Source organism: Anarrhichthys ocellatus, unplaced genomic scaffold (genome assembly GCF_004355925.1).
Source record: "Anarrhichthys ocellatus isolate YVR2014 unplaced genomic scaffold, GSC_Weel_1.0 scaffold26, whole genome shotgun sequence".
Classification (NCBI taxonomy): Eukaryota; Metazoa; Chordata; class Actinopteri; order Perciformes; family Anarhichadidae; genus Anarrhichthys; species Anarrhichthys ocellatus.
In genome coordinates, this window is record NW_022280056.1 from 1237188 (window position 1) to 1249318 (window position 12131).

The following is a 12131-nucleotide window of genomic DNA, read 5'->3' on the forward strand; positions in this document are numbered from 1 at the left end:
AAGATGTATGTTTATCCATGGCACTAGGCCCAGTTTAATATAAAACATACACGTGTGTGTACACACACACACACACACACACACACACACACACACACACACACACACACACACACACACACACACACACACACACACACACACAGAGAGAGAGAGCCAGGGGTCCCTGCTCCATCTCTCAGTTTGGGGCTCCTTGGCCTGAAAAACATTGAAGACCCCTGAACTAAACCATAGCCATAGTTTATCCAAGAGATTGTAGGTGTGAACATAGCTAAAAATGTATATTTAACCGTAATAACTGCTTTATTAACTTCACTTCTTGTCAACGTTAATACATGAAGTCTACAAATAATCAATTTCATAAGAGCTTTATTTGAAATATTACACATATAAAAACTACATACAATTTATTCCACATGATGATTAAAACCAGTTAAAACAAAAACATTGAATGGCACGGCACAGAATGTCCATGTGACACCGTTAAAACCAGCTGGTTAAAAGAAACGTTGGCATCAAGATTTGTGGAACCGATTCTTGCTGGAAGGGAACTAGGAACTATTCAGAGACCTCCATCTTTTCCCGTTTCACCGTCTCTGTGGACGAGAGAGAAACATCAGTAACTCAGCATATTCATTGGGTCATGAATCAGGAGAGGAGAGTCACCTGATGCTTGTTCTTCCTTTATTCTCTCCATCACACACTTCTTCAGCTCCAGGCCGATGGCTCTGGAGAGTGGGGGGGGCACTGCATTTCCAACCTGCTCAAATAGGAAGAAGCCATTACACAACCAGACCGTTTAAGGTCAGAGGCAGGATGATGTTGATGTTCACTGAATACAACGAATGAAGGAAATAAAGATAGCGTACTGGAAGAGTAAAAAAAACAAATGTAGAAACATTACAATTAAAGCAATATCACAAAATATGAATTTAACTCTTCAATGTTCAAATTCCATCTGCGTGATTTTACCTGTCTGTGTTTGTCCAGAATGTTTCCAAAGAAGCGGTACGTGTCGGGGAATCCCTGCGAGCGAGCGCACTCCCTCACACTGACCACTCTGTGCTGCTCAGGATGCAGAACACGACCCTGAAATCAAAACAATCACATTTAGATTCAAAACGCCAAAAAGATGACAGGCCTCGAAGGCATCAATTCATCGCCGTCCTGTTAGTATACGTTTTCCTTGTCTCTATACAAAAGTGACATAATGAGGAATGATACTAATGCTGTGAACTCTACCATTTCCCTCTGAGTTGTCTGAAACGCAGCACACTTGTGAAATATTTTGGCTGTAATTTGATTTCTCCTCAGACTCATGTATAAGAGGTTGACATACCTGCTTGCCCATGGGCTCAGGGTTGGTGACGGTAGTGCTGAAGAAGCCGTCCCACTCCAGTCTGCCGTAGAGCCCGGCCCAGTGGTTGTGGCGGTTCCCGGTGTGGGGCAGACACCAGGGGATCAGTGTGCTGAACTGTCTGTCTGCAGGGTCGCATGGAGTCCCTACAACGACACCAACATAGTCAGAGCTGCCTCAGAAACAGAAAATTAATCTCAGGCATTGTTCAAGTAGAAAACTAGAGCTACGTACCTCCTGCACACGTGCAAACTCCTCGGAGGGCACCGGTGCTGCTGCGGCCATTCTTCTTATCAGAGTGCGAGTAACGCAGCTTCTTGGTCATGGTGCCGTCTTTCACCCGGACCTCCAGGTTGGGCAGATCCCTCCAGTCAGAGCCCGGAGCCAACGGGATGTGACGCATGCGCCCTTCAACCAGAGCACTCATGTCCTGAGACACAAGAGGTCTGGTTAGAAACTTAGCGATCACGTTAGGATCAAACATTACCAAAACAAACAGAGTGCTGCAGGAATGAGTCCCAAAACCAACAATGAGTCAGCATTTTTACAAGTTTATTTATTTTTGGTCAGATGCCTGAAATAAGATCTGTGGAGGAGAAAACTCTGGTGGTCTTACACCTCACCTTGCAGATATGATCCCTGAGGATGGGCTGGTACTGCGTGCCTCTGATCTGCCTCTGGAACCAGGACTGAGGCTCTCCGTTGTAGGAGATCTCCAGTCCAGCTGCTCCATTACGAATCTCTGGCAGGTCAGACATGGTGTCTCTGACAGTGATGGTTCTGTAGATTCCTCCATTACCTCTGTTCAAGACAGACCATTCAGTTTAGTATATGTCAGATAAAAGACATTATGATCCATGTGAGGAGGTGTACCAGTCTGTGATCTAGGATTAGAGATCATTAAATGGTAAAGAGGGCGTTGACATTACCGTGTGACGTTACTGACGTATTTCCTTTCGTCCACCACCACGTTCAGAGAACATGCTCTGGGAGCAAACACATGCAGAGGCTCAGGGTAGCGAGGCAGCTTCTCTCCAGGAGCAGCAGCCAGGATGATGGCCCTGCGGCGGGTCTGAGCCACACCGTACTGACCGGCCTGATGAGGAGAGCAGCGAGCAGGTTACCCTCAATAATCAGGGAGGGAAACAGAGACTTTGTTGTGAGCAAAGGGTTGTTTTTAAAATCATTTTCTTGTTATTCAAGTCTACAGGACTCGACTTCATGTGAAAAACAATGAGATTAATAGTATAGCACCATCTTGTGGAATGTGAAGTCCGTTCAATATCTGTGGTTCAACTCATGAGTTAATGGAAATGCCTGGATAAAAATCGATTTGAAACCAGGCAATTTTGCTTCAGTCTAGTTTTTCCTTAAAGGGTGTTTATATTGACTTTGTATTTTTCACTGCTTACTTTGGTGTTAGGTCACGATAATAACCCGAGTCAGACCCACCTGAAGGACACCAAAGGTACACTGGTAGCCCATCCGCACTAGACAGCGTAGAGTCAGCTTCAGGACCATGGAGCTTTTGAATGAGACAAAGTTCCTCACGTTCTCCAGCAGGAAGAACTTTGGTCTGTAGTAGTCACAGTAACTGCAACAGAGGAAGACTTATTGTAACTGCACTCGTGTGCTCTGTACTGAATCATGTTTACAATAACTCAGACACCGACCTGAGATAAGAGACCACGAGTGAGTTCTTGAATTTGGAGTAGGTGCGAGAGTTGAAGCGGTTCATCCCACTGAAGCCTTGGCAGGGCGGTCCTCCACACAGCATCTCCACGTCCCCCTTCTGAGGCAGCTTCTGGCCCAGAGAGTTGTTCTTCTCTCCAGACATGACCAGCTTGAGCAGGACGTTGCAGTCCTCCGTGAACACCGTGGTGCCGGGGTTGTTGAGCCTGAAGGCCTGTGCTGCAGGCTCCCACATCTCTATGGCCCACAGAGTCTCATTCATACCTAAAGGAAACCAGCAGGCACGGAAATAAAAACTGCAGCTGCAAACACATCTGTGCACGTGCAATATATTTGGAGAGTGGCAGGGAACAGGCATTTACCAGCCTGGTGGAAGCCTTCAGAGAGTCCACCGCAGCCAGAAAACACATCCAGCGTGCGATATTTGGGCACTTTAAGCGTCTGTGGATCATTCCGAGAGTCCTGCGCTTCCTGTGCAGCAGCAGCCTTTCCTTTTCCTTTACCTTGTAGAGAACAATGGATCATTGGATTAGGACTTCAGTGAGCATTAAACCAATTTTAGATAAATAAAATCTATGCGTGTTTATTTTCACCTTTCCCTTTGCCCTTTCCTTTATGAACAGATGAGCGGGCATGATTTGGAGGATCTTCAAAGCTTTTTGATTTTGCATTATAGGCCTGTGACAGAGGAACATGTATAAGAATACACACTGCATTGAAGGCATGTTCAACTATTGCCAACAATCTTTCAAATTTAGCACATTTGATTTTTTGATAACGTTTTCATCTTAAGACAGTTCGTAACAGACTTGTACACTTTGTTTAACCTAAACAATGCATTTTATGGAATTATTTAACTCCATAGACCCTTTTACAGCCTGTAAACAATGACATTCATAATTGTGTACAGTTTGGCAACAGAAGTATAGCTGAAGTACCCCTCAGTATAAATTCTTTTTTTTTTTTTTTAAATGACCAAATCTGAAATGATGCAGATAAAGTATTAACTCTACCTCCAGGAAATAGAAGCGGTCAGGTCCCCCGCTGGAATAGTCCTGGACTGATTCATTCAGGTCTTCTGCATATTCTACTTGGCAGCGGCCGAGCAGCTCCGTCATGCTGACCGTCACCTCTTCGTCGCTCCAGTACAGCTGATTGATGTCTGAGTGGTAACTGGCTTTGACCCCTTTGTGAGTGTTCTCGGGCCTGGTGGAGGAGACGAACGCTGGTTAATTCTGAACAATCGTTAGTGACAGATCAAACCCCCCCGAGTTGTGATGCACTTCACCTGTAGAACTTGTAGAGTCGCAGTTTGACCTCCGAGGTGTCAACTTTCCCGTTGCTGCGTCTGAGACAGAAGATCTCCTTGATGCGCCCGACGCGGAAAGGCTCTGGAGCGTCCTGGTTTGACCCCTTGATGTAGTCCGAGGACTTCCTGTAATACTCTGGGTACAAGTCTTCATCCACATCCTCTTTCCTGTGCGAGCGCTTCACTGGACTCGCTGGCTTCACACTGAGGGCCAGAAACAGAGGCAGCGAGTCTCGTAGACATTTTACTCGTACAGGTTTGAGTAAATTAAACATTTTGAATCATTTCACTCACGTGAAATTGAAAGAGTCGGGATGCAGGTAGACACTGTCTGCCACTTTGAACTGCTCCCCCTGGAAGCAGGCCAGAGCATAGACAGCCCTGGAGTCGTGGTCTTTGTCTGTGATGGGTTCAAATGCACGAGGCCTTTCCCGTTCCTCTCGCTCTTTTGTCCGAACGCAGCTGCAACAGAACCTGAGGAAACATATCCACAACAAGGTAAATGAACAACACAAGCCACACGTACAGTACAAACACATGTGTGGCCAGTGCTTACGTGAACTTTGAGTCTTCTGATGGAGCGGTCTTGGGAGGCGTCTCAAAGCGGGAGTAGTCCGTGTCGTACCAGAACTGGTAGAAGAAACTCTTCCCGTCATCCTCAATCACCTTGATTTCTAAATCCAGGCCACCCTAGAATACAAACGTAACCATGAGGTCAAGAAAACTGGTTAACAAACAGCAACTTCTCCTGCTGTCAAGTTTGCTTACCTCCATAGACCAGTTGTCCGACGGGGCCTTGTACATGACGTTAACTTTGCCCTGCACATAGTTGAGCAGCATGTCTTCACACTCGTCCACCATGACGAGCTCCAGTGGATCAGAGGACTCTCCCAACACTGTCTGAGTCCCACGATGGAACCAGTGGGCATGAAACATCTTCCCATTGTTGTCCTCCCACAGCGACGCGATCCTGAGAGTGAATACGTCGTTAGAGTCACACAAGACACAGTGACAACTTGTTGTCATAGAGTCTAAGAAAAAATGTCATACCTTGCCAGATACAGAGGCAATGTTGGATCCTCTGATGAAACGGAGACACAGTCGCCCACCTCCAACTCCTCGTCATTCACACAGACCTTCCTGTAGTACTGCTTCTTCCCCTCGGTCTGAAGGAGACAAATACATTTACACACTGCTGGATCCTCATACACGACAGAAACACTATTTTAACAACCACGTAAGGGCGACAAACACCTGAACAGCCTCTCCGATCCAACACAGTTTACACTGGGTCTGCTTCTTCCTCTTAGCTTGAGAAACCTTCTTCGCCTTCTCCACTGGAACATCCTCAACAACGATCTCATCGTCTTCAGCCTCCTTTACTGCGAGGTTTGGGCATCTAAACAAATGATGCATGTCAGCAAAAGAGTAATTAAGGACTAAACGGGTCCACGTCAAAGTACAGAAAAGCATAATTTAAAATTCTCATCTTTTCTTCAACATTAAAGGTGTTTGCAAGGTTCAGGTGTTAAGTGCACATCAAGCAACAAAAGTGAGAAACTGGTCAAAGAAAGTTTGTAAAAACATATCGTGAAGGCTGCAGAGTTACATCGCTTACAGAATAAACCGATCAGAAGACATTCTTACCTTCTCTGCTTACAAGCCTGCTTGCTTTTGCCACTTCCCCCAAATTTGATCATGTCCTTGCAAGCTGGACACTTGCCACAATCAGGAGATTGGCAAACCTGGAGACAATAAAAAGAAAGAAAAAGCATTTCAAACATAGCGTATTATATAGGACACAAATTTAGAATAGTTCTGCCACCAGTATCAGAAACACGACCGATACGGTCTGAAATGCTTCATCTGGTATCAAAGTAGGAGAGTCTATGCGCCGATCAGACATCACTTAACTGATTCACGCCACACAGGAACAATACCACACATCACTCACTACCCGATCCATACTGCACATGTGCGAACTAATACTACACTCCTGTGGTTACACACGCATGCATCCTATTTCTTCCACAATAATGCCACATTGTAAACAACATATGAGAGCTAACCTTAGCCGATCGGAACATTTCTACACAAATCAGATGCACAGGTGACACTGGAAATAAAAAGTGATCCAGCACCGTTTAAACACCAATTAGACTCGCCTCACAAACACCACAGCGCTGTCTTTTGGCCGCAGCAACGTCTTTATCGTTCTGGTCTATCTCGTCGGAGAAGAAGGTGTCAAAGATCTGGTACACCAGCGTGGTGGTGGTCGCTTTAGTCGGCCCCTTGTCCTTCTCGATCTTTGTTGGGTGACGAATGGCCTGTCTTCTGGCAGCTCTCCTGTCAACAGAATAAAGTTTGTGTTCAGAGGAAACTGTGGAGCCAAATGGACCAAACACTCGATGAGATGTGGAGCGATGCATCAAATCACCACAGCATCAGGCCATGCAACACAAGAAACAAGCAAACAGACACAGTAAAGATGTTCAATGCAGAGTTCGCGTTAGACTCAACCGGCCAACAACGTTAACAAACTCTGGTCTGCACAGAAAACACTAACGCAGTGTTACGACTGATGGTTTAGAGTTTGTGATCTCAGCTGGCATGAATAAAAATAAACAAAATCTAGCATGAACTCTGGTATAATGCTCTTTTGGTCCATTTAGCTTCTTTCACAATAAAACACCACCATACAAGCTGAGGATGCATTCAGAAGGCCTACCTACCAGTACAGCAGCATGCTGCGTTAGGAAATGTTAAAGGAATGTTAGACATTAGGGAGAACAAGGAGCAGAAATGCACAAAAAAAGTGGAGAACTTCCTGAAGCATTTGTGTTGCAAAGGTGCTTCTGCCAGAAAAACTTGGTGAAGCTGAAAATGGGGAGTTTTCATTCATTAAATATGTTGTTTTCACTTTGACCTAAAGCAGCTAAGGAAAGCTGTCTTGGTACAATAAATCCTAATCATCTTTCAGCCATACCTCTTCCCCAGAGTGACTCCTGCCAGCTTGATCAGGTCTCTCATGCAGGGAGTAACGATGATGGGCTGCTCGTCAGAGTCGCCAGCCTCGTCGTAGCTCTCCACCTGCTCCACTACAAACTGGGCGTGGCGCAGCAGCGTGTCCTCCGTGAAGCAGTTGAAGTTCAGCCCTGCAGGAGGGACGGTTGTCTGAGGACCGGGGAAACAGAAGCCGATTGGTGTCCTGGTTTTAAGAGCTACAGTACATTGCATTCCTCAGTGCGAGACTGAGGAATGCAATGTCAAATACATAAACTTGGCAGGACGCTGTTGTGAATAACTACGAGTCTTCACCTCAATCTTGTTGAGAAGGTCCTCATAAGACGCATCGGGATTCTTCTGGAGGAACTCCACCACGATCTTGCTCATGTAGATCTTCTCCTGCATCACAGCAAAGATGGGTCCGTACTCCTCACTGGAGTGCATCAGGATGTAATCGGCAAAAGCTGGAGAGTGAAGATAGATGACCATTAGAACATCATACAGAGAAAAACATGAGAATTTGGAGCAGGAAACTTTGCTACCTGTAGTGAAGCCAATTAAAGCCCTTTCTCCACCATCAAAACCAGTGATCCACCAAGCATTGATGGGGCCAAGCTTCTTGGCCGGAACACCACCTGAACAAATGAATAATACCACACACGTTAACGTCGGCTCGTTCGTAAAGAACATTTACAATGTTTCCATTCTTGAAATGTGGGACTTCATACCATCCAAGCACGGGTTGTCATCATAGATGGGTTTGACCACACAGCTGAAGTAGAGCTCCACATTCTTCTCGATCAGCCCAGAGTCAAACGGACAAAGGTGTCCTCGCTTGTCATACACGCTGCAAGACACAAGCGCCACAACGGACTCAGGTGCTGCAGTACAACAAGCTTCATACTAGCAGCATGAAATCAGCAGCACGAGCCCAACAAGTGTCGCCCAAACGCTGAAGTCTAAGAAGAATAACCGACCTGAAGTTTGTGATCTTATGCTGTGGCAGATCCTCGTAGCTCTCAAATCCATCCTCGTTAGAGTCAAACAGGGAAAGACGCTCGTCTGTTAACATCTCTGGTTCATCCAGCTGAAGAGAGCACAATCGTTTAGGGTTTCACATTCTTCTGCTCAAGTTAGATACAAAATGAATACACATTTGTCCTGTATATCAATCTAGAGTGTTTTAGTGAGAGTCGCATAGTTTCAAGATGACTCCTGAATACAATTGGACTATATGGCACAAGGCTTGTGCTCAAAGCACCAAAAACAAACATTAAATAAATCAAGGGTTTCATGTGACAAACTGCATGCAAAAGGTAGTCTATTCAAGATATATTGAGGTTTTACAAAGAACACAGATAAACAAGTGTTAATAAAATTCTCACCGCATTATCAGGATCCCCTTGAAAGAACTTGAGATCAGAATCATCCAAGTATTGTCTGCAGTCTGTACATTTGGGGGGCGGTGTCTTAAATAAATAAAAGATTACACAGGTTGCATCAGTCAGAATCATTAAGGCTGAACAAAATCACTTTACACATGAGTCTCAGGGGGGCAGAATTAAATGTAATGCTTTCATTACCTTGTTAGGACAAATATTAATGAAATTTAAGACAAATCCTCTTTTCATATTTAAATAAGCATAGCAGGCAAACATCAAGGTAAGCATAAGTATTTCACAACACATATATTTAGTTTAGTGGTAGACAGAGTTATATGTGTTAACTCTGATGAAGGAGAACTTGACTAAGTTTGACAAAATGAGATGCATAGAATTAGATTTGTTGAAATTAAGACTTCAATAATTCAAATGTAAGACTACGTAATGACTTTCAAAGCCCATTATCTACTAAATGTAATTGAAGACTTTAAAGCCTCTGAACACCCACACAGGTGTTTTCAATTAATCTGTTTAATTAGCCGGCTTCAACCTGCACAGAGGTCTAATCAGCCTGATTAAGTGAACACACCTGTGCAGGTGTTCAGAGGCTTTAAGGACCTGCAGACACCGAGCTCAATAACAAGTCATTACCTTTGCAGCAGAAACCGGTTTCGTGACCTTGCTCTCGGATGTTTCTGGAGCAGCAGCCCTGCATAAATTAAAGGATTAGTACGTTATGTTGTGTGAGCTACATCACCATCACTAATGTTGAGACTTACTTTTCATCCGATTCCACTTTAAGACGCTTCTCCTCCGGAGACTACAACAGATTTATAAAGTATGGGCAGTGTTACACACAATATTTACAGGCACAGCTCTTTATGTTTAAACATCACTGGAACATAGAAATGATTCACCTCCTCAACATCATCTTCCTCCTTTTCTTTCTTCACTTCATCCTGTCCATTAGCAGCTTCTCCATTCAAGTCTTCAGACTTTCGCTTTTGACTGCAAGACAGACGTAAAAACAGAATAAAGACCTTCGTACATGTAAAAGATGTCGTAGATAGAGTACAGAAGTATGAATTACAAGATAAAATTAATTTACGCACACTTTAGAGAACATTGACATGATGGTTGGCTGTTTCCCAGCGTTTCTTGTAACCCTGGTACTGGCTGGAGACTCTGCAATGAACAGAAACAAGACTAAGTTCATCCTATACCTTCGTTTTAAATCATTTAGTTTGTGGATCACTCTCATATGGGAGTGCAGCTGCTGCATGACAAATATTGATAAGAACTCTAAAACGTACTTTTAGTGTCAGAATTTGTTTTGCTCTTGCGTCCACCTTTCCCTTTGGAAGCAGTTGGTGACTTGACAGCCTCCTCTTCCTCCTGTAGGTCCATGGTTGCATCTTCACTCTGCTTTTCTTTGTTAGAACCATTTGTGACGACAGTCTTTCCATTCTGCTCCACGCCGTCGCCAGTCTCGAGACTAAGCTCCTTTCCCAGCAAAGCCTGTACTTTAGAGATGTAGACCTCCTGAGGAAAGCACACCGTATTGGTCACAGGGGAAATAATGAGGAGACATTTCAGGATTAGTTATGATTCGGATATCTTTAAGAGTCACCAACCATTGACATCTCTGAATTTTTCATTTTTTCCTCTAGGCTGGTCAGCTGGTCCTGAGCATCGACATGCAGGAAGTCCTGCACCAACTTCAGCTTCTCTTTCACATGATCCTGGAATGGCATTTTAAGAAGAAAGCTCTAAAGAGTAAAGCTCAACTTTAAAAACACTGAACAATTTTAAAAAGACAGTTTACCGTAGGCAGGGAAATTAAAATACCACATTTATACTTCTTTGATTCGAGTGTTGACGGACACTATTGTCCTAAAATGCATCGTGTGACATAACCAGAGATGCCAATTGATAGCATATGCTTCACAAAAACACTCATCTTCAAGATGACACCATCAAGAGCTGAACTGATGATACTTTGGGGTTGTGATTGTGTTTCAGATATTAGATCCATATTAATTTCATGACCTGCAGGGCATCCATGGAGCAACCCTTAGATTTGTATCTTGAGGGCAGCATATGAACAGTTCATCTATTTGCTTTTAAGTACATCTAGACACTTATTAAAGTAGACAATATTGCAGATTTTAGAGAAGGGAAAACCAATTAAGGGTGCTGCTTCCATTTGAGTCGACAGGACACTGTGAACCTACAATCACGTACAGTGGTCTTTGGAAATCCAAATGGAAGAGTCACAAGCAAGAGCATTTAGTGAGCAGCTGAGTGACGTTAACACTTATCTACATGTAGACGTTCAAGAGGAATAAACAGACACTGAACCCACCTCGTCTGAAGAGCCGTCCTCATCCAGCACCTGCAGCCTGTGAAAGTCAAAACAACGCTCAGTTATATTAATCCACGCACACATTGTCCGACACGGCTGTATAGCAGTACAACTCGTGTTGACAGCGAGCTAGCAGAAACATAGGGAACAAAACTTCCTGAGTGGCGCCAAATCTCACACGCTGCTCCATCCATTGACAGGCTAAAGATGCTAACTGGCTAGCGTTAACGGGGGGGGGCTAATGTTAAGCGAATGCAGCATCAGTCCCGACTGTCAAGTGACAACAAGCTAACGCTAGCTGCAGCTACTAATAAAAGCAAACAATGTAAAACGGGGCAGCCCTGCTCATGACAGCCACAGCAGCTAGTTACACGGGGTTTAATTTACGTTGTTGTGGCTTTTTTGACCAAGACCTCAAGCTACATGCATGCTACACATAACGACATTATTAGCATTCAGGTTAAGAAACGTTTACGTACCTTTTCCTGACATCCGCTGGCAGAGACGGGGAAGTCCTGGATGGCATGGCAAACAGCTAGCTCAACGAGTGAGATAAAACCGATAAAACCGCGTTAAAATCAGTTAAAAATAATGTTTAAACCGGCCGTTGGTCCCTACAGCGCGGCTCCAGAGCGTCTGCCTCTCGTCCCCTAGCAATGGATACTATAAGCAATTCAGGCGCGCGGGCCGTCTTTTCGCGCGGAAACCCGGGTGTTGTGGACTGTACCACTTCAGTGATGTGTGGGTAAAACACTTTCAATACGCTGCGTAATATTTCCCTCCTGATTGCATCGTCTGAATGTGAAGCCCATTTTCGTTCTACAAATATTTTATTAAAACACAAGTATGATGGTCATGTGATTGCATTGTAAAAAATATGTATTTAAAAAAAAAAAAAAACTAACTCGACTTACTCCGACAGTTTTCTAGATGCTTTGGACGACTGACCAGGCGGAAGCAATCTGAATGCTGTTTACTAATGATCTATAATATCAATAAATGCCTGCATTTGAGATGAGA

At 44.2% G+C, this 12131-nt stretch overlaps 1 protein-coding gene across 2 annotated transcripts; it reads right to left on the reverse strand.

Annotated features, from left to right (window-relative positions):
- Window positions 1-352: 352 nt before the first annotated feature.
- Window positions 353-11833, reverse strand: dnmt1 (DNA (cytosine-5-)-methyltransferase 1). Of its 2 annotated transcripts, XM_031862309.1 has the most exons (35): window positions 11591-11833; window positions 11112-11148; window positions 10381-10488; window positions 10060-10288; window positions 9859-9931; window positions 9664-9754; window positions 9526-9566; window positions 9398-9455; window positions 8750-8833; window positions 8342-8451; window positions 8093-8211; window positions 7907-7999; window positions 7677-7828; window positions 7345-7532; window positions 7091-7105; window positions 6524-6704; window positions 6006-6103; window positions 5613-5757; window positions 5409-5524; window positions 5127-5328; window positions 4915-5048; window positions 4653-4832; window positions 4338-4562; window positions 4063-4255; window positions 3643-3727; window positions 3412-3552; window positions 3031-3313; window positions 2810-2951; window positions 2287-2453; window positions 1981-2158; window positions 1592-1787; window positions 1340-1503; window positions 973-1089; window positions 667-760; window positions 353-596 (listed from the first exon to the last, which is right to left on the reverse strand). In XM_031862309.1, exons 1-35 carry the CDS (start codon window positions 11635-11637, stop codon window positions 559-561), a joined length of 4524 nt encoding a protein of 1507 aa, XP_031718169.1. In that variant the 5' UTR covers window positions 11638-11833; the 3' UTR covers window positions 353-558. The 2 variants fall into 2 exon arrangements, with proteins under 2 accessions (XP_031718169.1, XP_031718170.1); XM_031862310.1 differs by lacking the exon at window positions 7091-7105 and having other exon boundaries at window positions 11591-11832.
- Between the last annotated feature and the right edge of the window lie 298 nt (window positions 11834-12131).

What these genes read in the sequence shown, in the direction of transcription:
- dnmt1 (XM_031862309.1), bottom strand. Translation starts at nt 11,637, where the DNA reads ATGCCATCCAGGACTTCCCCGTCTCTGCCAGCGGATGTCAGGAAAAG. An exon ending in CAGGCTTGTAAGCAGAGAAG is followed by an intron (nt 5,758 to 6,005) that starts GTAAGAATGTCT and finishes TCATTTGTTTAG; the next exon opens with ATGCCCAAACCTCGCAGTAA. An exon ending in GTACCTTTGGTGTCCTTCAG is followed by an intron (nt 2,454 to 2,809) that starts GTGGGTCTGACT and finishes TCTCCTCATCAG; the next exon opens with GCCGGTCAGTACGGTGTGGC.